Source organism: Pantherophis guttatus, chromosome 2 (assembly GCF_059756535.1).
Source record: "Pantherophis guttatus breed Tessera chromosome 2, ASM5975653v1, whole genome shotgun sequence".
In the NCBI taxonomy this organism is placed as follows: Eukaryota; Metazoa; Chordata; class Lepidosauria; order Squamata; family Colubridae; genus Pantherophis; species Pantherophis guttatus.
The window spans coordinates 189,895,186-189,920,886 of record NC_142064.1 but is presented as its reverse complement, the minus strand read 5'-3'; the positions used below and the strand labels follow the sequence as shown (position 1 = coordinate 189,920,886).

Below are 25,701 nucleotides of genomic sequence, written 5' to 3'. Positions count from 1 at the left end.
GAATTGGATTTTAGTATTCATAAAATCCACATTGCTTTTATGTGGCAAGAGGAACTCATTTACTTGCCAGGGTGCTGTTCAGGCATGCCACTTCTTTTTGAAGCCCAGGGATGAGTCTTCTATCTTCTATGTTTCAGCAGGATTTTATAGGCTAATCATCAGCCCAAAATCACCTATTATCCTATTCCAACAATACAATTTAGGCTGACTTAGAGCCAAACTTAATCCTATAATGATACAATTAAGATTTCCATCTGACCCAGAGTTGGTCGGATATCAAACAAGGAAAATATTCCATAACAAAGGAGAAAGAAAGGAGAGAGGAGTAGAGGGTAAGAAGAGGAGAGGGAGAGAGAGGAATGGAAGAAAGAGGAAAGGAGAGGAAGAAAGGATAGGGGACAGGAGTAGGAGACAGGGTGAGAAAGGGGGAAAAGAGGGGAGGAGTGGGGGAAAGGAAGGGGAAGTAGGACAGAGGAAGGAGAGGGGGAGGGAGAAAGTAGGAGAGGAGAGGAGGGAGAGAAGGGAAAGGAAGGAGGAGGAGGTTTGTTGTGAAAGGAGGGAAAAGAAAGGGTAGAAGAGCAACCCCAAATGTAATTAAAATGCTTTATTTTTATGATTTCTTTAAGAAAAATATACTGCTCAAAAAAATAAAGGGAACACAAGCAGAAGATATCCGAGATCTGAATGAATGAAATAGCCTTATTAAATACTTTGTTCTTTACATACAGTAGTTTATACACTGCTCAAACAACTAAAGGGAACACAAAACTACTGTATGTAACGAACAAAGTATTTAATAAGGCTATTTCATTCATTCAGATCTCGGATGTCTTCTGCTTGTGTTCCCTTTATTTTTTTGAGCAGTGTATGTATATGTATTATCAATTATGTATAAGAAAATGTACATTTACATTATGTGTATAATAAATAAAATTTTAAAAAGTTTTTAAAAAAAATTTCCACCTGACCAGACATAATTCAAAGTCCAGTTAGCTACAATATTAAGAAAAGTTGTATACTGACTGACCATTTAAATGGACAAAGCTCAGGATTTCTATGTAATAGGTTCAAGTTTCAAAATGGAGATGGTTGCAGCAGATTTTCATCTGCGATCTTCCTAGGGCAGGGGTCTCCAACCTTGGCAGCTTTAAGCCTGACAGACTTCAGGAATTCTGGGAGTTGAAGTCCTCCAAGCTTAAAGTTGCCAAGGTTGGAGACCCCTGGTCCTAGGGAGCTTCTGACAAGCAAAATCAATGGGGGAAGCTAGATTCGCTGAATGACCACATAATTTGCTGAACAGCTGTAGCAATTTGCTTAACGACCATGGCAAAAAAAAAAAATAGGGTGTGACTTACTTAACCTTGGTTAGCAACAGAAATGTTGGGCTCAATTGTGGTCGTAGATCGAGGTCATAAATTGTGATCTGATCTTCCAGAGCCTAGCATTTCACATCCCTGTGGCACAACAGAAAAGCCTCCCCTGAACAACTGATTAGATGAACAAGAATATGTGGGAAAGATAGCCCTTCAAATAATATGGCCATGAACCTTATTATTAGCAGCTTCAGTCAGGATTAGGAATTAATTAGCTAAATTATATAGGGAACTCTGGGAACACCATCTAGATTTTTTTCCTCTATATTTCTACCCATTAATATTTCCTGAAACTTGCAGATCAATTCTGGATATTTATTCAGAACTAGCTTGTGTGCAGAAACTACATTTCTACAATAAATATATTTAACATGGCAGTTTAACTATTCTCTTTGTTCTAAGACCAAATAAGTGTTGTTTTTTGATGATTGAAAGAAAAAAAGTATTGTATTGTTTGGCCACAGACTATTATATGTTATAATATAATATTATAAATATGAATTTGTGTTGATAATACAGTAGTAAACAACTATGAATTAGAGAACTCACAAACGTCAATCCTGATTTTTAGAGAAAGAGTAGAAATATTAATAATCATTTATTAGATTCATAAGGCCACCAAGTCAGCAGACTCAAGATAGCATATAAAATGAAAACATTAAAAATATGAATATAGAATGAAATATATGGATACAAATGCACTGGATGACTGCAAGGAAAATATAAATTTCAACCATGCATGCATCCATTCATCCACCAGTTGGAATCACAAATCACTATGGCCTCTCTGAAAACCCAGCATTTTACAGCTTTTCTGAAGGAGGCATAGTTGAACCTCTAGGTCTGGATTCCAGAGGATGGGAACAACACGGAAGGTAACAATTCTCAGATCTACTACATCAATCATACTGTTTATTAAACCTGCAATGTGCCCTGATTAATGCTATGGGATGGGAAAAGGCAATTGGATCCATTGCCTTGCCCTATTTTTCCCCATGGAGCCTGCAACACTTAAATACAGGTAATCCTCGATTTAGGACCACAATGGACCCCAAAATTGCTGAGACTTCTGCTCCATTTTACAACTTTTCTTGCCACAGTTGTTAAGTGAATCACTGCAAAGGGTTAAGTGAGTAACGCAGTTAAATGAATCTCGCTTCTCCACTGACTTTGTTTGTCAGAAAGTTGCAAAAGAAAATTGCATGACTTTAGGCCAAGTGTCTGAATTTTGATCCCATGGCCATGAGGATGCTGAAATGGTTGTGGGTGTGAAAAATGATCATAAGTCACTTTTTTTCCAGTGCTGTTGCAACTTTGAACGGTCCCTAAATGAACTGTTCTAAGTTGAGGACTACCTGTACCTATACTTACAAAGCAATGTTTCTCAACTTCAGCAGCTTTAAGTTGGGTGGACGTTGACTCCCAGAATTCCCCAGACAGCATTTGGAGAGTTGAAGTTCACATACCCTGTTTCCCCCAAAATAAGACACCCCCTGATAATAAGCCCAATTGGGCTTTTTAGTGCAGGGCAATAAGGCCAAGTGCTTATTTCAGGGTTCAAAAAAATATAACAGGGTCTTATTTTCAGGGAAACACGGTATCTTAAAGTTGCTGCGGTTGAGAAATATTATTATAAAGGATAACCAGCATCCTGATTTGCGCTTGGAAATCCACTGCTAATTAGGGTTTCTCACAGAGCAGAGGTGTCACAAGAGTGTGCCAAGGTACAACCATAAAAACTCTTGTAGCTAGTTTTTGGCTGAACAGTAGCTTCTAAGTGGTCTTCAAGGGCAGCCCCATGTAAAGAGCACTATAGTAATCCAGGCAAGTGATGACTAAGACATGAGTGGGAAAGGCAAAATGGTTAAGATTCCTGGGTGTTAACAAAGTTCATATAAAGCTATATTTCTAGGCTGAGTGCTATGCTTCCTTTCAAACAAGCAGTTTGGTTTTTATTATTCTTTGATAACCTTTCAGAAACCAGAATGATACCACATGAGCTAAAAGCCAGCAAACACAATAATCCTGTTTCCTGAAACAACACATTGATGCGAGGAACTGTCTGTTCCTGAAATGAATTAAACAAAAGTTTGATCAGCTGGCAAGAGATTTTCAGATGTGCCAAGAAAAGCAGATTACTGTCCACAATGATATTGTTAGGCATGATTGTTCACCGTCAGCTAATGGAGCCTATTGTAGGGCATGGCTTTATGAATGGCATTAAAAAATAAGCAAAAGACATTTATGATTTTTTTCTTGTTTTCTGGCTGCATTATTATCTGCTTTTGTGAGAAACGTTCTTCTGCTTGCCTGAAGCCCTGATACATGTGAAAGATTTGTAGGTTTTCTTTGTGAGATGATCATGTGTTGTGTGCCACAATGCCACCACATATTTATTAAAATAATGGGACAATATGAGAGTGCTGCTCTTTGGATCTGTGTTAGGAAAACCATAAATTAGGCATGGAAATTGCCCCAAAATTCACTGCTCGAGGGAGACAAACTTGGTTCATATTTGGCTTAAGACAAAAAGAGATGCCTCATTCTTTGGTATTTGTTTTCTGAAAACCAAGAAAACATGCCTGGTCTAGACATTGATGCAGGGCTGTGGCTTTGCATTTGTTAAAAATTTTTGGGAAGACCTTGGCTAAGACAACAAAAGCCCAAAAATTAAAATCTCATAGGAAGCTCTTTAAAATGGTGTTATGCAATTTAAAATGCCCATGGATTTTTGAAGATCTTCTTTTATCAAGAATAGTTATTGGAGATTCAGGTTTTGATCCCCAAACACATATTCAAAGAGCCATGTTTTTTAAAGCTTCCTGAAGTAAGGATATGACTCTTGTATCTCATGGGAGGGCCTTCTACAGATGGGGAGCTCCTAAAGAGAATACTCCTCTCCAAGTCTTCTCTCATTGAACATCTCATATGGATAGGAACTCTCAGCTGACACTCTCCTCAGAGTCATCTTGGGCAAGCTGATTCTATCTGGATTACCTAGTCTCAAAGATGACCTAGCTCCAAGCAACAATGGTCACCAGGGCTTTGAACTGTAACTAGAAACAAACCATAACTAAACACCTCTTTTTAGGTTTGCCCCAGCTAAATGCAAGCCTCTAACACTGGTTACAACTCCTACATGGCTTCAAGGCCAGTCCCAGGTACAGGACATTAGTCCACCCATGACATAATAAAAGTGGCTCTTCTGCTCTAGGAATGGTCATACAGCTGGCATACCAACCCTCCTGGCCAAAGCTGCCACTTCCTATTTCTAGCAGGATATATAGTCCAAGAATGTTACTAGGGTACTAGGTCTTTCTAGAGGAGCACAACTCCATCCAGAGTTAATATTGGTATTGTCCCCAAGTCGGTTGATTTCTGAGTCTACAGCATCTCCATCTTCCTAGAATCTCTACCTGTTTCTTCCCATCTAGATCTTTATAGCTTTCAGACTTCAGTTAATCTCCTGGGCATCCTAGGGTAAAGATGTATCACTGGGTATTACTGATGATACTAATCCCTAAACTGCTTGATGAGGATTTTGTTCCTCACATCTAAGCCTCACCATATGTCATCAGTGACCAATGCAGTTTCATGTCTGTGCCTGAACCCTGATTGAAAAAGATGAAGATACTCTGCTTCTTCTGTTCTTTTTGCAGCAGTCAGCTCTTCTTCTTTTTCTTCTTTATTTCCTCTTTTATCACTTCGGTGGTGAAGGAGATACAAAGTTCTGGCTCTTGCTTTCTGGCAGCCTCAATCATTGTTAATTCATGTTGTATTGTGACTTTGATGTTGTCTCTCCATCTTCTTCTGGGTCTGCTTCATCAAATGTTCTTTGACCTTTTCCTCTTTTGGTATATGCCTTGTACAGTATGGAACACTTCCATACTGGAAGTGAACACTTCCATACACTTCCTCATAATATTTCCGTAAAGGAGCAGATTAGATACCTGGCAACAGTTGTCCAATATGGCTAGATTTAGGATCTATTAAGGAAAGGTCACACTAATATCCTCTTCAATTGTATCACTACCTGTCCCTCATATAATGATAAATCAAACTGGTCCTATCTCTCTACAGATGTTTGTGATACCAGTCAATCTATAGACACTAGCAAGTGATTTGTCCATGAAACAGGTGAAATTCTTATATCTCCTACTACCAGACCATATTTCAACCATTCCATGGTGTAAAATAAGTCTAATATGTAACCTCTTTTGTGTATTAGGTTTATGATGATTTGGGGCAAACCATAGTTAAGAAATCCCAAGCCTAAGTAGTTCAAGCAGAATAAATAGAAATCACCCAGTACTATCAACCTAGGTGTCTCACCTAAATCACCTTACAACTAGGTTGTTCTAATTATAATTCAAATAATATAATTGGAAGCTGATTTAAATTTTTTGTTTATAAACACCAACTTTAGAAACTATATTATTTGTTTATAAACACTAACTTTAGAAAAAACTCAGTTGTCATCAACATCAACAGGAGTGAAATAATTGGCAATAGAGAAGATAATGTTTTATATAAAACTTAAAAACAAGTTGATAAAAGAAGCAGCATGGCTGTATGCTGGCTTTTGATTCGTAAGGCACTGCTTTGAAAAACATGAAATACTGTTCTTGTGGGTAAACAAAAGCTAGTGAATTATGTGAGAACTATTTTCTGTATTATGTGGCTAATACTTAAATTAATATTTGCAAATACAGTAATTGTTTGGCAACATTAAGTGGAAACAATTGTGGGCAATAGGCTTAGAACATAATACCAATACACACCCTTTACAAAGCAATTCTAAAGTCATTTCTCCACAATGAGAAATGAACACAGCATTTTTACATGGCACTATTACTGCTGTTTAATTTAAACCGGGGTTTGTGGAATTAACTATTTTGGGGTTCGCATGAGGGATTGAATCACCAACTAACCAGGATTGAAAGCTATCACACAATACACAAGAAAAAATGTGATTCGATGATGACTATGGAGATTCTCAGTCATCCAGGTCATGGTTGTCCCAAAGGTGCTTTTTACATCAGGGCTGAAGAAGCTTCTTGGATAAGAAGCCAAAGGTCTTCAAAGAAAAACAAGAAAGTCCAGTTGCCTCTTGGAAAAAAAGCACCTTTGCAATTCAATGATCTTTGTCACAACTAGCTACTACTGTATGGCTGATTTCCAGCAAACTAGCCAGCCACATTTTAACCTCAGGTATTTGGTGAACCCAGACCAAAGCCTTAGACCATTGAGTTAACCGCAAGTAACCACGCTAAACCACACTTCAGCTTCTGTCCAATTCTCCCGCAGAGCCTTCGCGGGCACACGCGAGTCCTTTTAGCGGAAAAAATAACAAGAGGGGCGGGTAACCTCTTTCTCTCAGGGCTCACCGCCGGCACACAAGCCGGCTTGTTTACAAGCGTTTCGATGCCTTTTCCCGCCCAAAGCCTAGGCGTCGCCATAAGGACGCCTCCGGGCGGGCTCATAAGAACTCGCCTTCCGGAAAGATAAAACCTCTTCGATCGGCTGAAGGTTGCCTCGGGCGGGGCCGATCAGAATCCAGCTCGGGGTGGGGGTGGGAGGCGAAAAAGGCGGAGTCTGACCGGCAGAGACCCCACCTCCGGAGGGATGCCAGAACCAGTCAGAAGGGCGCAGCGCGGGCTCCTCTGTTTCGCACCCGGTGTGGGGGGTATAGCTTTTCCTCCGCCGGCCGTTCTTTGTGCCCGTAGTCGCTATGCGGGATTACGACGAGATCATCGCCTTCCTGGGCGAGTGGGGCCCCTACCAGCGGCTCATCTTCTTCTTGCTCAGCGCCAGCATCATCCCCAATGGCTTCAACGGCATGTCCGCCGTTTTCCTAGCCGGCACTCCCGAGCACCGGTGCCGGGTGCCCGCCAGCGCCAACCTGAGTGCGGAATGGTTGAACGCCAGCATCCCCTTGGAGGAGCGCGACGGGCGGCAGGTGCGGAGCCAGTGCAGCCGCTACAGCCTGGACGCTCTCATCAATTTCTCCGCCTGGAACCTGGTGCCCGGCCGCGATGTCAATCTCAGCCAGGTGGAGCAGGAGAAATGCCTGGATGGCTGGGAGTATAGCCGGGAGGTTTATCTTTCCACGATCATCACCGAGGTAAGCGAGTGTGCCCGATGCTTCGGGACGGAGAGGAATCGGAGGTCGCGGCCCGCTGTGTTGTTCCGGGGTTGGGCTGCGAGGCGTCGGAGAGGTGGGTGGGCGGCCGCGTGGACCGGAAAAGCGGCGGCAGAGATGCAGATGCATGCATGGCCGTGTGGGAAAATAGGAAGCCGCCGAAGCGGAAAATGGAGTAGGTGAGGGTCGGGGCGCGAAGGCGAAGGCAGGGTGAGGCTTCACTGGGCCCATGTTGGAGGAAGCTTTCCCAGCAAGATGATGTCCCCGTTCCCAACAAGGTCCGCTTGCGCTTCTTGTTTTTTTGGAGAGAGAGAGAGAGAGAGAGAACGCGGGGTTTGTTGCCGGAGTGTGCTTGAGAGCACGTGGCAAGCCTGCGATTGCGTAGTTTACAGTGCGGTGGTTTTCAATTCGGCGGCGCCGATTAATAATTGCCAACTTTCTCTGAAAAGGGAAGGGTTTTCGGAGCTGAGCCTTTGCGAGAGCCTCACTTAACAGAACGCCTTTTCTCGTGATTTGGAAAAAGGCCTTTTAGTTAGAAGCATTTGTTCTCGGCGTTTTAAAATCTTTATAACTTAAGGTTTTGTTTTGTTTTTCTTTGTCGCTCTTCTTTCAGGAATGGTGGCTTTGGAAATAGCGATGCTTGTAATTAATGCCTGTTAAGTATTTAGGACATTAGCTATTTGTGATAATACTTTCTAATACCACGGTAAAGCCTGTCTGAATGAATGTATAGGATTTCATACGCCGTAATGTTGGCAGATTGACGTTATACAATAATACCCGTGTTTCTATTTACTAGGGCATTGAAAATCTCAAAATTATTGTAATTAGCATTTGCCCATTCAATCGTACACATATGAGCAGAACTAGACTAGAATATCAGAGTTGGAAGGGACCTTGGAGGTCTTCTAGTCCAGCGGTCACCAACTGGTGGTCTGTGAGAAAATTTTGGTGGCCAGCAGAAAAATTATTTGCATTTTTTATATTGCACTAAATTAGGGGTCCTCAAACTATGGCCCCTGGGCCAGATACGTGCAATGAACATTTGTTTTGCTGCAGTGTCTCCCTTCAGGGCTTATTGTGCGGGTCAGACGGAGGTCTGCTTCAGCCTCCTGGTGCGGGCTTTGGGCGAAGGCTGGAGGGAAGCGCTACTGGTGATGAAAAGCCGGAGGGCCTTGTTCCAGTGGGACTACATCATGTCCTGAAACTGGTTGACCATCTCAGCCTGCTGAGCCTCCAGGCTCTGGTACCTGGCCTTGCACTCCTGCAGGTCTTCCCTGTTTGGAAAGTCTATGCTCATAGTCCTCAGTGCGGTGCTTTTGCTGAGCCTCTGTTGGAAGAAATGTCCATCTGGGTTCAGTTCCAAGTGGGGAAAAAGACACTGGAAACTTGGAGACTGCTTGGAAAGATGGTTTAATGGTGGACAGGATCACATGGTTTGAGTTCCTGAGCCGAAAAGAGAAGAGATGCTGAGAGTCCATGGGTTTTATGCCCTCTCTGGGCTTTGAACTTCCTGGGGCACAGGAAGAGTATCCTGATTGGTTGTCAGATTCCCAGGGGGTGGGGGTCTTAGCTAGCCTTGCTGGCTGATGTAATCTTCCCAGGTGCGATGTGGTGAGTTTCTGTTGCTAGATGGGTCCTATTGTGTTGCAGATGGGATGCTGAGGCCTTAATGGCCCATTGACAAAGGTGGGGGGAATGAGTTTCTGTTCTCTGAGTTTCTACTTCTCTTTTAGGGGAAATAGTATACTTTATAGTATATACTATATATACTATAAATAATATATATTATTTATATATTATATATATATAGTATATATTAATATATACTATATATAATATACTTTATAGTATATCCTAAAATATACTAAATATCCTAAAATATTTCATTTTTCTAGTTTTAACTTCCAACACCTCCTTCTCGGTCAGATCCAATTTGAACTGAGCCAGCTGTTTTGCCAACTCTTTCTTGTGGTGGCTGCTTAGCTCCCAACAACTGCTTCCTGTTGGGGCCCTAAGGAAGCCAGGCAGGGAGGGAAGGAGTGACTGGCAGGAGAGGGGTGAGTAGAGGCCGGCAAAGCTCCCCTCAACATGAGTGACTTTGAGTTGGCCATGCCCACCCAGTCACATGACCACCTAGCCACACCCACCCAGCCGGTCATTAGGCACATCATATTAGTGGTCCCTGAGGTCCGAAAGGTTGGTGACCCCTGTTCTAGTCCAACACCCTGCTTAGGCAGGAAACCCTATACCACATCAAACAAATGGTTATCTAATCTCTTCTTAAAAACTTCCAGTGTTGGAGCATTTTCTGGAGGCAAGTTGTTCCACTGATTAATTGTTCTAACTGTCAGGAATTTTCTCCTTAGTTCTAGGTTGCTTCTCTGCCTGATTAGTTTCCACCCATTGCTTCTTGTCCTGCCCACAAGTGCTTTGGAGAATAGCTTGACTCCCTCTTCTTTGTGGCAGCCCCTGAGATATTGGGACACTGCTATCATGTCTCCCCTAGTCCTTCTTTTCATCAGACTGGACATATCCAGTTCCAGCAACTGTTCTTTTTATGTTTTAGCCTCCAGTCCCCTAATCATCTTTGTGATTATATAACTACATGATGCTTTTGTATATAATATACATATGTGAACAGATGCTATTTATTCACACACACAAACAAAAATAATCGAGACCATCAACTGTTCATACATTTCCAGATGAACAGAGAAGTCTTTAAATCCTTAACCAGGATATTCCAATCGTCAGTACTAGTCAAAGGGCCTTTTCTCTTGTTATTTCTAATGGTGGGAACAGCTCGGTCTGCAGGGGGAATCACCAGTGTCAAAATAGCAGTGTGACTGGATAATTGCACCTTCACCTCTTTTTAACATGCATCCTTAAAGTCGTTGGCACATAAACATCCCATGAACATTCATGGGTAGGGCCGTGAGATGGACATGACATTGTTCTAGGTCCCATTTAAAGTAGAGCATAGTATTTGACATGGAAAGGTTGACAGCTATTATCCTTATGCTAACCAAATACATTTCAATTTTTTGAATTTCTTTATATACTTCTTACTTATCGGACCACGACTTAAATAGATAAAGAAGCTACTCTGATGTAAGATGTAGTAAGAGGTAGCAACAGAGTGGGAACTTTGGCTGTTTGCGGAAGTTAAATAGTTAAATGGAAGTTAAATAGTTAAATGGAAGTTAAATAGTTAAATGGAAGTTAAATAGTTAAATGGAAGTTAAATAGTTAAATGGAAGTTAAAAGTTACATGGTCTAGTTATTACTTCCACGGGGAAATAATTGGGAATTCTAGGTCTGAAAAATCAAAATACATGCCAAAAAGGGGCAGTGACTAATCTTTTCTGTCATTCTGCCAAGATAATGGGATAGGTATAGTTGCCAAGGGTTGAGCTCAACTTGAGAGCTTTGTAGGATGTGTTGAAAAGTGTGGGGGAGGAAAAATTTAAATGATTGTTTTTATCCCCATTCTCTCAGAACCTTAGACAAAACTTTTTCTGTTGATTTAAGACATGCAGACTGATAGAGAGAAGGATTCTCATTTAAATTTCAAACACAGAAAATGGATTTTCAGCAACTGAAATGCTAAGAAAGCTCTTAAAGGAGATGTATTAATTGGAATATAATAACCAATTATCCTCTGGGCAATGAAGTTAACCCCCTTATGTGCTGTCCTATCTGCCACTGTGCAATTAGCAAACCATACACAGGTGCAGTAAGTTAAAATACTCTCTATGGTGCAGCGGTAGAAGGCCACCAGCAGTTTTTCATTCAGTTGTTGTTTCCTGAGAAGTCTCAGATAGTATCATCTTTGCTGGGCCTTTTTCACCAGTGCTGCAATGTAAGTGTCCCAGGTCAGGTCCTCTTTTATGATAACACCCAGAAACTTAAAACTAGCTACTTGCTCCACTGCAGTCTCTATTGATAAGTCAGCTTTAAAGCTGATAATTAGCACCTTGAATCTTGAAACCTATCAGAATTTCTCTCTGCCTGATATATCAAAGTTAATCAAGGCGGGGTAACCTTGAGTTTCTTTTTCACCGCCCCCACTTTCTCTGAGTTAAGCTGGTATTTACATAATTGCTCTAGCATTCCTTCTTCAAGGTTATGTCCACACTGTTCTATAGCTTTACAATTTTTTTTTAAAAAGTGACTGTAAACAATAACTCAAAAACATTTCTGTTATTTCTAGTATTCTCAAATAATTACTTTTCAGTAAGATGGAGAAGAGGTAAACTGGTTACTAGCCTTAGGTCAGTGTTTCCCAAACTTGGCTATTTTAAGATGCATGGACTTCAATTCCCAGAATTCCCCAACCAGTATGCCTGGTTGAGGAATTCTGGGAGTTGAAGTCCATGCATCTTAATATAGCCAAGTTTGGGAAACACTGCCTTAGGTGTACCTGTCCCCTTACAACACAACCTCTAACAGTAAAGACAGCATTGGTCAGTTTTAGCACATTGGGCCAGTATACCACAAACACAACCAAAAGCTGGCTGGGGGGAAGTGGTGCGCATGCGCAGTGGAGCTGAACTGGGCGATGGCTTGCGTGCCGACAGAAAGGGTGCTGCGTGCCACCTCTGGCATGTGTGCCATAGGTTCACCATCACAGCCTTATGTACTAGCATTCACAGTGTTTAAGATTCTGCTTAAAGCAGGTGGGTTGGAAGCACCTTTTGGTGATTTATTAAAGCACCTGTGTCTTTTTCAGAAACAGAAATCCAACTGTTCAGTGGAATCCCATATGGTTGCAAATAATTTCATAGATTCAAAGACCAGAAGCATGAAACCAAGTGCCTTTCCAGGTTCATGAATCCAGTTCTACTTTGTCTTGAAACTAATCATTATCTTCATTGCTGCAACAACAACACATTCTGGGATAGAAGCTGTTTTTCAGCCTATTAATCCTTGTTTTTATTATCCTGTATGTCTGCCAGATGGTAATAGTTTAAAAAAAAAGGGTGCCCAGGATGAGATGGATCTTTAAGTATGTTTTGAACTTTCTAAAGGCAGCGGGAGCTATAAAGCTCTTCCAAAGAAGGGAGAAGGCAACCAATTATCCTCTGGGCAATGAAGTTAACCCCCTTATGTGCTGTCCTATCTGCCACTGTGCAATTAGCAAACCATAGACAGGTGCCGTAAGTTAAAATACTCTCTATGGTGCAGCGGTAGAAGGCCACCAGCAGTTTTTCATTCAGTTGTTGTTTCCTGAGAAGTCTCAGGTAGTATCATCTTTGCTGGGCCTTTTTGACCAGTGCTGCAATGTAAGTGCAGAGCCTGGATAGCTCTGCAGACAAAGGCACTGTAATTTAACACCAGCTGTCTGCAATTAAAGTAAGTTCGAATCTTGCCAGGCTCAAGGTTGACTCAGCCTTCCATCCTTTCTAAGGTAGGAAAATTGAGGACCCAGTTTGTGGGGGCAATAAGCTGACTTTGTATAAAAAATATACAAAAGTATGAAGGCTATTGGTTAACGCACTGTAAGCTGCCCTGAGTCTCCGGAGAAGGGCGGCATATAAATCAAATTAAAAAAAAAAAAGTATCCCAGGTCAGGTCCTCTTTTATGATAACACCCAGAAACTTAAAACTAGCTACTTGCTCCACTGCAGTCTCTATTGATAAATCAGCTTTAAAGCTGATAATTAGCACCTTGAATCTTGAAACCTATCAGAATTTCTCTCTGCCTGATATATCAAAGTTAATCAAGGCGGGGTAACCTTGAGTTTCTTTTTCACCGCCCCCACTTTCTCTGAGTTGAGCTGGTATTTACATAATTGCTCTAGCATTCCTTCTTCAAGGTTATGTCCACACTGTTCTATAGCTTTACAATTTTTTTTAAAAAAGTGACTGTAAACAATAACTCAAAAACATTTCTATTATTTCTAGGAAATAATAGAAGGAATTCTAGGAAATATTTCTAGTCTTGAAACTAATCATTATCTTCATTGCTGCAACAGCAACACATTCTTTTTAGTTTTAAAGGATTCATAATTCTTAATTGTCACGGTACTTACTGAAATCATCTGTCAGACCTGTCAAATTGGCCCTCGAGCCGGATATGGCCAGAGGAAGCCACACCCACCCCAGCTCCTCAAAGGCAAAAGATGTTACAATACGTCACGATCTGGCCTGTGACGTGATCAAGTTTGACACCCCTGATCTATGGTATGTCACTAATAGTGTATGCAAAGCATAATGTGCTTTCTTCACTGGAAATAAAGTAAAATAGTTATTCACACACATGGATGCGAAAAAAGTGAGGAAAGCTCTGTGTGAACCTTCCACTTCACACAGATGTTTTAATGATTTGCACAGATGCCTCATTCATACTCCTCCACATTGTGAAGCTCTTCATTTGAATACTTTGCAGAATGCTATTTATAGTTATTGTACAAAGCAAGAATTGTTTGCACAATATAAAAATTTTTTGCAAGAACTGAATACAGTGGTTTCCCATTATACAATAGTCTTTTAACCAACCCAGAAATTATTTGGTTGATTTTGGGAGTAGTATTCCACTGTTGCTGGAGGGCACAAAGTTGCGAAAACTGTCTTTACCTAACTGCATTTAACATCATTTTAAGAAATGTATTTGCACTGTTGAAAGAATAAGAATACTAAGACTGCGCAGCTTGCTTGACTAGATGCTCTTTGTTGAGTTGTTGAAATTGTTTTCAAGACATGCAAAATTGGAAATGGATTAAAAGAAGAAGATATGGTATATAAAGGTTTTTATAATAATAAAGGCCTCTAAGTAATGATGAGGGAGTTGGAGTGCATTGCTTTCTAATAAGGTGTGTGTGTGTAAAATATCCTTAGAGAATATATCAAGCTTTCCTGTTGAAAGAGCAGAACAGAGTATCTGTTATAGGAGTCATTTTGTCAAAATGAGTATAAAATCTTAACAACATGACCATGAGTTGAGCAGACTATGGCCATAAGTTCAATGACTGGTCATAATTATCATTCATTAAGCACCATGAATTGAAAAAAATCACTGATTAAGTGATCAGAAATCAAGGACCACCTGTACAACTGCTGCATGCTGTGTTGACACCTTCATTAAAGTAATTCATGAGGAAATTTTGGAGTGCTATTTTTTCTATATCAGAAAAATATTAATCACTTTCAGTGGCAATATTTGGCACAAATGTAAATCAGATGTAGGAATATGCTGTTACCCACCCAAATAAAATGCTTAGGGTAACTGATACAATGAAAAAAATCAGGGAAGCATGCAAAAGAGGTTCCAATAGGATCAAGAAATCAAACTTGTGGAATATAGATGTTTATACTTTAGAACATTTGATCCTGGAGCTGATCAGAAAGAAGACAATCCTAGATTGACGAACATTCTTCAGATTATGACTGCAGTTGGAAGTGGAATTTTGGTTGCAAAGCAAAATGATTGGGAAATGCAACATTACATGGCCACATTGCCTATAACAACAGTAGTCCTGGTTGCCATCATGAACCCCAGGACAGCATGGGTCAAGAAAGGATTTCACATGAGTACGAGTTAGGAAAAGACGGGAATCCTAGGCAAGCAGGCAGCTCAGTGCATGGGGGCAGGTACCATGAGTAGACACTGTGGAGGGTGGTGAGTGGATACCATGATAGGCGAAAAGCATTGGGAGGAAGAATTGATTTGCAACCAGTCATGTTGCTATTTAACATCGGACAGTCATTAAACGAATGGTCATGTGAAAATATATGAGAAAGACTTGGGAGACTGGGCCAAGGGACAGAATAGCTTTCAGCTGGATAATATACGGGGCAATAGGTTTACCCAGTAAATTAGAGCTACACTCTCTAATTTACTGGGCTGTAAAGGAGATGTGGGGGAGAGATTGTACTTTCAGAATGTAGCATTGTACTTTCTGTCAATGTAGTATTACAATAATGTGGAATTAGCGTATCTGGTTGTGATTCTTATCTGGTTTATCTCATGAGATTGACAGATCATAACCCAAGGATTACCAGTAATCTTAAATGGTAACTGTGGCCTAGTGTAAGACATAAATTGTGAAACCAATAGGAATCAGTGACCATACTATTGTTAAATTGAGCATACGTGTGGGTGGGAAGTAGCTGATGGAACCTATTATTGCACAGACATACGCAAAAGGAAAATTTCCAAAATGTGAAGGGGATTGATAAAAAATACTGAAATGTTAAATCAAGAAAGACATTTCCCCCCATAATGCATGCACAATTCTATGCAAAAGGAGGACAAAAGGAAAAAAATATTAATTATCAGCAATAACATACCTACCAGTATGTAATACATAACAAGCAGAATCACAGTGCATGCATAAAATGGTAGATCTTATGTTGGACACCCCAATACACATTTTGTCATTTTGATGTCATTATAGTTAGGAATCGTCATGCTGGCCACATCGTGGAAACGTCTTCGGACAGCGCTGGCTCAAAGGCCTCAAAATGGAGATGAGCACCACCGCCTATAGTTGGCAATGACACAGCAAAATCTGTAGGGACTTTTTATAGTTAGGGATGGATGCCTATGTTTAGAATGTAGGAATATAATCTAAAGACCAGATGATTTTTTTGCTAAGAAAGCTGTAAAATTTAACAAACTTTTCTTTGGTAAACAGAACTTGCTATAATAAGAGAACAAAAAGAGCACTAACTTTGGCATAAGCATTTTAAGGTGAGCATAAGGAATTATAAAACTGAGCAGATGGTAAGTACCATTTCAGGAAGCAAGTATAACTTATTTAAATAGATCTTTTATCTTCTTCACAAGAAATGTTTAAAAAGCTGTGGGAGTCTTGCGCAGAAAAATAAATGTGGAAACAGGGAGATATTCTACCTCAAAACATCAAATTAAGGAGTCATCCAATGAAACTGCTAGTCTCTTCCAATCAGTGAAATCACAATGCTCAATTCACCTATTAAAATATGATGAGAGCCACAAACCGGATGTCATTAAAGGGAGACTGGATACATTCATGAAGGACAGATCTGACAAAATTATTGGTCTTAAAGAATCCATGTTATATTGGGATTGGGGCAGCATTCCTCAAATTGCCAATTCCAAGAGAATATTAGCAAGAGAGAGATATCCAGTCAGGGAGAATATTTCTATCTTACAGTCCTCACTTTTGAGCTGGCCTGCCTCATCCCTCACCCCTTGCAATCCCCATCCTCTTGGTTCCCAACAGCTGCTCCATGCCATTAATAAATGAATCCAGAAGGATATTTTACTGAAATGATCTGCACAAGTTAAAAATAGTATTATAAAATACTGTCAAGTTTATATCTGCTTACATTTGCTCTACATGCTTATGTATGTATGTATGTATGTATGTATGTATGTATGTATGTATGTATGTAGAATTCACTGGTAAATATCAAAGATAATTCTTTGAGCCAATGATACACAAAAACAGTTTACATTGGAAATGTCCTCCTCCCCATTCACCCCCAAAACAATATTGTTTAGAGTAGGTGGGAGGAGCTACCAGTCTTATTCAAAAATTTGGAGTCCAGCCTGAGCGGCCTTGCTTTTTATTTTTGAGTTTTTGGGATGGCTGCACTCACAGAGATCAAAGTCATAAAGTTTGAGACTTTATGCAACTTTTGCTAGGACAATAGGCACAGCCCTCAGAAATAAAAGAAGTGGGTTTGCTTAAATAATGTCATAATCAATTATGATTCACTCTCATTCACTCATGGGTTGATCAAGCAATCTCAGCAGATGGATTTCCTGAGTCAGAAGTTTTCTAATGAGCCTGATTATTCCATTTCCCTTTTTCTTTAACCATGAGATTGGACAAAATTAAGATGCACTTAGCAAACACTAGAAGGTATGAATCTGTAGAGATTCTCAGTCATCCAGGTCATGGTTGTCCCAAAGGTCATGCTTTTTCGGGAGGCAACTGAACTTTCTTGTGTTTTCCTTGAAGACATTTCATTTCTCATCGAAGAAGCTTCTTCAGCTCTGACAGGATAGTGGGGAATGGAAGGATTTATATTCCTTGCAGACAGCTGGTAATTTGCATCCTTTTAGAAGGTCTTTGAAGCACTTGGAGGTTGTTCCTGGTTCCTGTAGTCTGCAATTTTTCCTCTGGAAATCCATTCCTACCCCCACACCATTCTTTTAGCTATACAATTTGGGATAAACACCCTTTGAATGGTGTGGGAGTCATAACATTTCACTGGATTCAGACCCAACAACAGCATAGGTCAATGATGGCGAACCTTTTCGGCACCGAGTGCCCAAACAGGAACACTGTGCATGTGTGTGCGTCAGCCAGTTAGTCTTCGGGTTTCCAGCACGTGCATCAGCCAGCTGGTCTTCATGTGCGCCAGAGCACTGGAAACCCAAAGACCAGGTGGCCAGTGCACGCAAAATGGACTGTTTTTTGGCCATTTTCAGGTTGTTTTCCGATGCGAAGACCAGCTGGCTGGCGCACCGGAAACCAGAAGAGCAGCTGGTGATGGCGCGCATGCCCACAGAGAGGGTTCTGCGTGCCACCTCTGGCACGCGTGCCATAGGTTCCCCATCACGGACATAGGTTATTTATATAAATAATGAGATTTTATTATATTCTAAAATTGTAGTTGGTTGTTTTAACTTCTATAACTGTAATACATTATTTTGTTTCATTCCTCCTGTACATAACCTGTACAGATTCATGAGCTTTGAGGTCTCTTTGGTGCTAGTCCTTCCAAAAGTGGGAAATTAGTTTCTTTTTCACATTGGAACCATGATTAGAACATCTCCCTACCTCAAGAGCAAGTGGCAAGATAAATCCACTGGAAGATGACCGATCTTCACTGTAGCAACATTCACAATCAATCCTATATACCAGGGGTGGGCAACTGTGGCCCTTTACCTGTGGACTTCAACTCCCAAAATTCCTGAGACAGCCAAGCTTGGCTGTCTCAGGAATTTTGGGAGTTGAAGTCCACAGGTTGTAAAAGGGCCACAGTTGCCCACCCCTGCCATATACCATTTCTGTATCAATTTTCAGAACAGAAAAAGGACTGTATGTCATTCCATCAATAGTTAAAAGTTTCAGTGGACTTTAAAATACCAGTAGGTCAGTCTAATGTTTGGAGATATAGAGTAGCACTAATCTTGGGATAATGATCTTAACAGTATTAGATTACCAATTAATTTTCAAGAGTATCTTTTGCAAAATTTTATAAATAAAGAAATTTCCAATAGGCAAAAAAGAATGTGGTCAAATTTATTTCAGTTATTTTCCAGCTTCTCCCCTTTTTATTATTCAAGTAAAGTATTTTAATTATAGGTTGTAGTTAGACAGCAGCAGCATTGAGATAAAGATCCAGCACTGGTCTGTGGCATGCCAGAAACTGGGCCGCGGAAACAAGCAAAGCCTTATCCACAGGATGCAGGCATCACGTGAAACCACACACCCTCCAGTCCATGGAAAAACCTCTTTCCACAAAACTGGTCCCTGGTGCTCAAAAGTTGGGGGGGGGAGCACTGCTCTAAACAGTTACTGAATGAATGGTCATAGGTTGAGGGTTACCTGTCCTACCTCTTTGGCTCCCAGAACATTGAGTATACTATATTTTTCAGAGTATAAGACACATCTTTTTCCCCCAAAAAAGAGGGTGAAAATCTGGGTGCGTCTTATACTCCTAATGTAGCCCCACCCAGCTTCTCAAACAGAGGTTTCAGAGGCTGAAAAAAGCTTCAGAAAAGAAGCCTCCAAACAGAGCTTCAGAGGCTTTTTTCTGAAGCTCTGTTTCAGAGGCTTTCAGAGGCGGGGGGAAAAGTTTTTTTTCTGAAACAGAGTTTCAGAAGTTTGAGAGGCAGGAAAAAAAGCAAGGCACAAAGCTCACAACCAAGGAACCTGTTGCTAAAATTCACTCTGGGAACAGCTGATTGGGGGTATTCCGGGAGGCCCATCCACCTGCCAATCAGCTTTTTTCTTATTTTCCTCCCCAAAATCTAAGGTGTGTCTTATGTGCATTTTATACTCCGAAAAATACGGTATATGCTGTGTAATGTAATGCTGTGTAATGTAAAAAGTCTACTTAACTCTGGATTTCATCTGTACCCAGTCCTTTTAATTCCCATTAGTTTTCAATATGTAGGTCAAATATGCTGTATTTTGAAACTAGCATTTCGGCAAAGTAACATGTTCCATCCTGATAAGAGATTTGCAGGTCAAGCTTGTAAAAATGTTTTATTGAGTTCAGTGAACTTTAGCAAGTTTGTGTAGGATTGTTGCAGATGGCAACATTTGAGGGGTCGGAGACTGTAACTTAACTTCCCAAATTTCAGGAAACCATCTGGCAGCCAAGAAAGAGCAGGCCCATCACTGGAGGATCTTAAGGGTGAGATAAGAGTAAGAGGCCCAGGCAAGGTAAATCATTACTATGAGCACCTTTAAAACACATAAAAACAACTTGAAAACAGACACTCAGTGGCCCTTCTCACCTTTAATTTTACAAGCTAAAAGAAGAAAAAATGCACTCCATTTCTAAAGCAGAGAGAGCTGCAGTGTTTCCAAAGCTGAATTAAATTCCTGGTGATTTTATTGACATAATTATGTTTTCTTGGCAGCAATACAGAAGTGGTTTGCCACTGGCTTCTTCAGGATGTTATTCCATCTTTCCAGTCTAGCCTACAAGTTTATTTATTTATTTATTTATTATATTTCTATACCGCCTTTCTCCCGTAGGACTCAAGGCGGTGTACAGTCAAGAAAAAGTTGGGGTGCCCTGGTGGTCTCCCATTCAAGTCCCAATAAAATTCAACCTGGCTTTGTTTTTTGAGATGGCTCCTGCTATAGACAACCTGATTTAAAAGCATACAAGAAATCATATTCAGTTGGGAGCTGATATTGACAGCAGAATATGCAATGCACAGAGGCCTCTAATTCTGGGCTGGCCTAGATTCTGGAACCAGCTTCTACTCCCATAGTGATATATCCCTCATTTCTTTCCACATTTTAAAAATCTTGCTGCTGCCTTCTCTGGTTCATTGCTGAAGTTGGAGCTGTCTATCAAGGAGAAGAAAGGCTTTTCCTCAGCTTTGAATGAGATGAGGGTAGAATAGAGGTTGTCATTCTTCCCTTTAGCTTCAGATTTTAAAATACCATTTGGCTTTGTCACATATGCCAGTAACTGGCTAAATAGTCGTCATGGCTGTTGAGATTGTCAAATATATCTTTTTTAGTATTTGTCAGTTTCATTTGACAATTCAAACTCATAATTAGAAGTACTCTTCCCAAACACAGCTGAATATTTGCCTAAAACCTTAATACATATAATAAAAAGCATTGAGTTTATTTCCCTCAGAGATCTCTATCACTATATACTGTAAATTATATTATTTTTACTTTATTATATTTTATTATATACTAATATTATTTTATTTATATTATATAAATAGTGATTAAATTATATTAGTAGAATTATTATATAGGCAGATTTGGAATCTTAAACTTAATTAGTTCTTGTCGGAGCAGTGCCTATGTGATCTGGAATTGGTGGACCTGTCCTTGGTCCCCTTGTCATGGTCGGATCACAGTCTGGTGGCAATGAGTTTCTCAAGAGCTGTACCTCCCCCTCCGCAGGGAGGCAGGACCTATTAGATTGGTCCGCCCCCATCGACTAATGGACTCGGATGGGTTCCAGAAGGAGCTGTGGGTTATAACTGCAGATCTACTGTGCAGTCCAGCTGAGCTCTTAGTCACTGTTTGGAATAGGAAGGTGTGAAGCTCTGGATAGGATTGCACCCATGCAACCTCTCCTCACCTGTAGACCTCACTGTGCCCCGTGGTATACAGAGGAACTGAGAAGGATGCAATGCATGAGGAGACGTCTAGAGCACCGCTGGTGGAACAGGGGATGAACTCGATTGAACACTGGTAAGAGCTGCTACTACGGCCTACATCATGGCGATTTGTGCAGCAAAGTGTGAATACTTCTCCACACTAATTGCGTCTGCAGATAATCGCCTAGCAACTCTCTTTAAGGTGAGCCTCCTCCTCCTGGGGAAGGAGGAGATTGAGGTCAACCTGAAGGGACAAGCTGAGGAGTTTGCGGATTTTCTGGAAGACAAAATTGTTCGACTTCGTTCCCAGTTAGATGCCACTGTGGTTGCTGGTCCGATGGAAGCCCTTGAGGCAGGTTATTGTCCAGTTATCTGGGAACAGTTTGACTCTGTTGCTCCCGAGGAAGTGGACAGGATCCTAGGGAGTATGCACGCAAACACCTGTGTATTAGATCCATGTCCCTCCTGGCTTGTGAAAGCTTCCCAGGAGATGACAGGCGGGTGGACTCTGGCGGTGATTAATGCTTCCCTACTGGAGGGAGCAGTGCCCCAGCACTTTAAGGAAGCTGTGGTCCACCCTCTTCTTAAGAAGCCATCACTGGACTCTACCCAGTTGGATAATTTCTGACCTGTCTCCAATCTTCCCTTTTTGGGAAAGGTTGTCGAGAAAGTGGTTGCGTGGCAGCTCCAGAGGTTTCTGGATGAAATGGATTATCTCGACCCCTACCAGTCAGGATTCAGGCCTGGATTTGGGACAGAAACGGAATGGTTGCACTTTTAGATGATCTCTGGCGGGAACGGGATGGGGGTAGTGCATCCATCCTTGCTCTACTTGGCCTCTCGGTGACTTTCAATACCATTGACCATGGTATTCTCCTGGAGCAGCTTCAGGGATGGGAGTGGGAGGCCTGGTGCTATCCTGATTCACTTCCTCTGCGGCCGCTCTCAGTCAGTGCTGATAGGAGGGGAGAGATCCAGCCCTCACCCACTGCTATGTGGGGTGCCACAGGGCTCGGTACTCTCTCCACTCCTGTTCAACATTTATATGAAGCTGCTGGGTGAAATCATTCATCACCATGGACTGAGGTATCATCAATATGCTGATGATACTCAGCTGTATGTCTCAGCCCGTGGTGAGTTAAGTGATGACGTGTCCTCCCTCTCGCAGTGCCTGGAGGCTGTTAGGGGTTGGATGGGGAGCAACGGGTTGAAACTAAACCCTGGCAAGACTGAGTGGCTCTGGGTTTGGGGTTTGTTGGCTCAGGGAGAATTGCCATCTTTGGTCTTGGATGTGGTGGCACTACCCCAAACAGACCCTGTGTGTAATCTGGGGGTTCTCCTGGACTCACGACTACTGCTCTAAGAGCAGGTGACGGTCGCGGCCAGGAGGGCTTTCACACAACTGCGAGTTGTGGTCCAGTTACACCCTTTCCTGGACTGGCAATCCCTACTCACCGTCACTCATGCCTTAGTCACTTCCCATCTTGACTATTGCAACGCGCTCTACGTGGGGCTGCCCTTGAAGAGCATCCGGAAGCTCCAGTTGGTGCAAAATGCCGCCACCTGCACGGTTTTGTGCAGACCCCAGTGTGCACAAATATTACCTGCGGCAGCTGCATTGGCTGCCGATTTGCTTCCGGATGCAATTCAAGGTGCTGGTTGTCACCTTTAAAGCCCTTCATCGCTTGGAACCAGGTTATCTGAGGGACTGTCTCCTGCCGGTCACATCTACTTGACCCATTAGAGCGGGGAGGCAGGGAATGCTGCGGGTCCTATCCCTGAGGGGACCCAGAAGAAGGGCCTTCTCCGCATAGGAGGGAAACGGCAGTCAGATTGGGAATGACTCCTCTATGCAGCATATGACCGAGTCTGCTAAATTTGCATGGCTCCGCCCTCCTGGCCCAGTGTTTTGACTCTGTCTATGCTGGACAGACGTGTCTTCCCACCTTAGCCGTTGCTGACTACTTGTGAGAATACCTTTACTCCACCATTACCTTGTTTTTGAGAGAAAATCAGCCTTTTAATTTATTTTTTTGCTGGCTGACAACTTGGCTAAACCTTTAATCCGCACTCCCCTTCCATCGTGGAGGCATTGCTGCGTTTTGACGGCCTTGTCCTAGCAGCCTGCACTATATACGGAGCAAGGAGAGGAGCCCTGGGATCGCGCTAATAGCCTTCGAGCTAGTGATCGGGCGTTTTTGTCGCACGGAAGCGCCGCAGTAACAGCCGGATGGCTGGCGGCTTTTTCTCCTACGCTTGCTTGTTTCGGTAGTTAGCGCTCCTTTGGACAGCTTTGGAGGCGGCTTTGTGATCGCGCGGATAGCCGGAGGGCTAGCGATCTTCTCCCTACGCCGTCCACGACCTTTGTTGGCTCCAACGGCTTGATTGGCAACGTTTCGTGGACAGAGGCAGAGCACCGGTGAGGAGAATTTCTTTTTGGTGCCATTATCCCTTTCTGTTAGTTCAGGCGGGCCATTTTTCTCAGGAGGACTTCCCTCCTCTTCCGCTAATCTCCAAAACCATTCAGAAGATGCTGGAGGAGGGGGCAGAACTCATCCTACTGGCGCCTCATTGGCCCAGGCAACCGTGGTTCGCGGACCTGAGGTCTCTATCAGTGGCAGCCCATTGGTGCATTCCGGACTCCAAACTCATCCTCACCCAGGGCGCCCTTCGACATCCGGATCCCTCCAGCCTCCAGCTCACCGCCTGGAGGTTGAGCGGCGCCTCCTAGCGGCCGCCTGTCTCCCTCCTCGCGTCGTTTCGACCATGCAAGCAGCTCGCAGTAACTCTACTAAACAAATCTACGAGACTACATGGGTTGCTTTTTCGACCTGGTGCGAGAAATCTAAGGTTGTTCCACTCTCCGCTTCGGTGGTGGATGTATTTACCTTTCTCCACGATGGTTTTGACGCGGGGCTGGCCCCTAATACTCTTCGTCGCCAGCTGGCGGCTCTATCTACGGTCCTGTCCTGCGGATCGACTGTCTCGCTCTCCAGGCACCCGTTCCTCCGCACTTTTCTACGCGGGTCATCTACCGGTTCCCAACCTGAAACCTGAACAAAGTCCTGAGAGCCCTAACAGTGACTCCGTTCGAGCCTGTCCGACAAGTCTCCTTGCATTTCCTGTCCTTCAAAGTATCGTTCCTTTTGGCGATCACCTCGGCTCGCCGTATCTCAGAGCTGGCAGCTCTTTCAGTCCACCAGGACTTGTATCTTCCACGCCAACAGGGTCATCCTTCACCTGGACCCGGCCTTTATTCCCAAAGTCAATTCACCATTCCACCGAGCTCAGGAGCTAGTTCTCCCGAACTTCTGCCCACGCCCCACTCATGAGCTCGAACACTCCTGGCATACTCTCGATGTTCGCAGGGCACTCAAGATTTACATCTCCAGGACTCGCCCCTTCCGTAAAACTGAGGCTCTCCTCGTCTATTTCCAGACGGAATCTATAGGCACCCGGATCACGGGCCCTACCCTCGGTCGTTGGATAAGGGCCACCATAGCAACGGCTTACCAACAGCTGAATCTCCCGGTGCCTCGCCACATTACGGCTCATTCAACCAGGAGCACGGCCACATCGGCTGCCTGGGCCACTCCGGCACCTCTGGAGGAGGTCTGCTGGGCGGCTATCTGGACGACCCTCACTCCTTTCATCAGACACTACCGGGTCGACTCGTTCGCATCGGCGGATGCGGCATTCGGACGCCGTGTGTTACAGGCGGTGCATACTTCTTGACGGCTCTGGGCCGGACATTTCCCTCCCTGGAGGACATTTAGCTTTGGTATGTCCCCAATCTGACTCCCGTTTCCCTCCTTTGCGGAAAATGGACGTTGGTCTTACCTGATACGTCCGTTCTCGCTCGGGAGGAAACGGCAGTCAGCCCCACCCTTCTGGGTCCGACCCTCTGGGTCGATGGGGTGGGTGGCTACTAATTCTCTCTCGTTTCAGGAAGACACGCAGTCTGCATCAGCGCCCTCACCGAAACACTGGGCCAGGAGGGCGGAGCCATGCAAATTTAGCAGACTTGGTCATATGCTGCATAGAGGAGTCATTCCCAATCTGACTGCCGTTTCCTCCCGAGCGAAAACGGACGTATCAGGTAAGACCAACATCCATTCTCCATGGTGGCTCCCTCTCTGGAACATCATTCCCCCAGAGATTAGAACAACCCCCACCCTAATTCTCTTTCGGAAGGTATTGAAGACCTGGTTCTGCCAGTGGGCCTGGGGAACCCAGAGCAGGATGGAGCTCATTAAATGGCTCATGTAATCGGTTGTCGCTGGGGCGGGAGGTGGGGGTCAGGGGTGATTTTATTACATTAATTTATTTGATTTTTTTATGAGTTTTAGTTTTTTCAATGTGGTTTTTTATATTCT

General features: G+C 42.8%; 1 protein-coding gene and 1 long non-coding RNA gene across 2 annotated transcripts in view; both read left to right on the top strand.

The window, feature by feature from the left end:
• Positions 1-6,096: 6,096 nt before the first annotated feature.
• LOC117656364 (solute carrier family 22 member 4) overlaps positions 6,097-25,701 on the top strand; it is a 65,249-nt gene continuing 45,644 nt past the window's right edge. Inside the window, exon 1 of the mRNA XM_034404531.3 lies at positions 6,097-7,497. Within this exon, the coding sequence (XP_034260422.1) occupies positions 7,105-7,497 (393 nt within the window). The 5' untranslated portion in view covers positions 6,097-7,104. The remainder of the gene's footprint in view (positions 7,498-25,701) is intronic.
• On the top strand, positions 11,732-14,300 carry LOC148115465 (uncharacterized). Its single transcript, XR_015732568.1, has 2 exons — positions 11,732-11,770; positions 12,251-14,300. It is a non-coding gene; the product is annotated as an uncharacterized LOC148115465 (long non-coding RNA).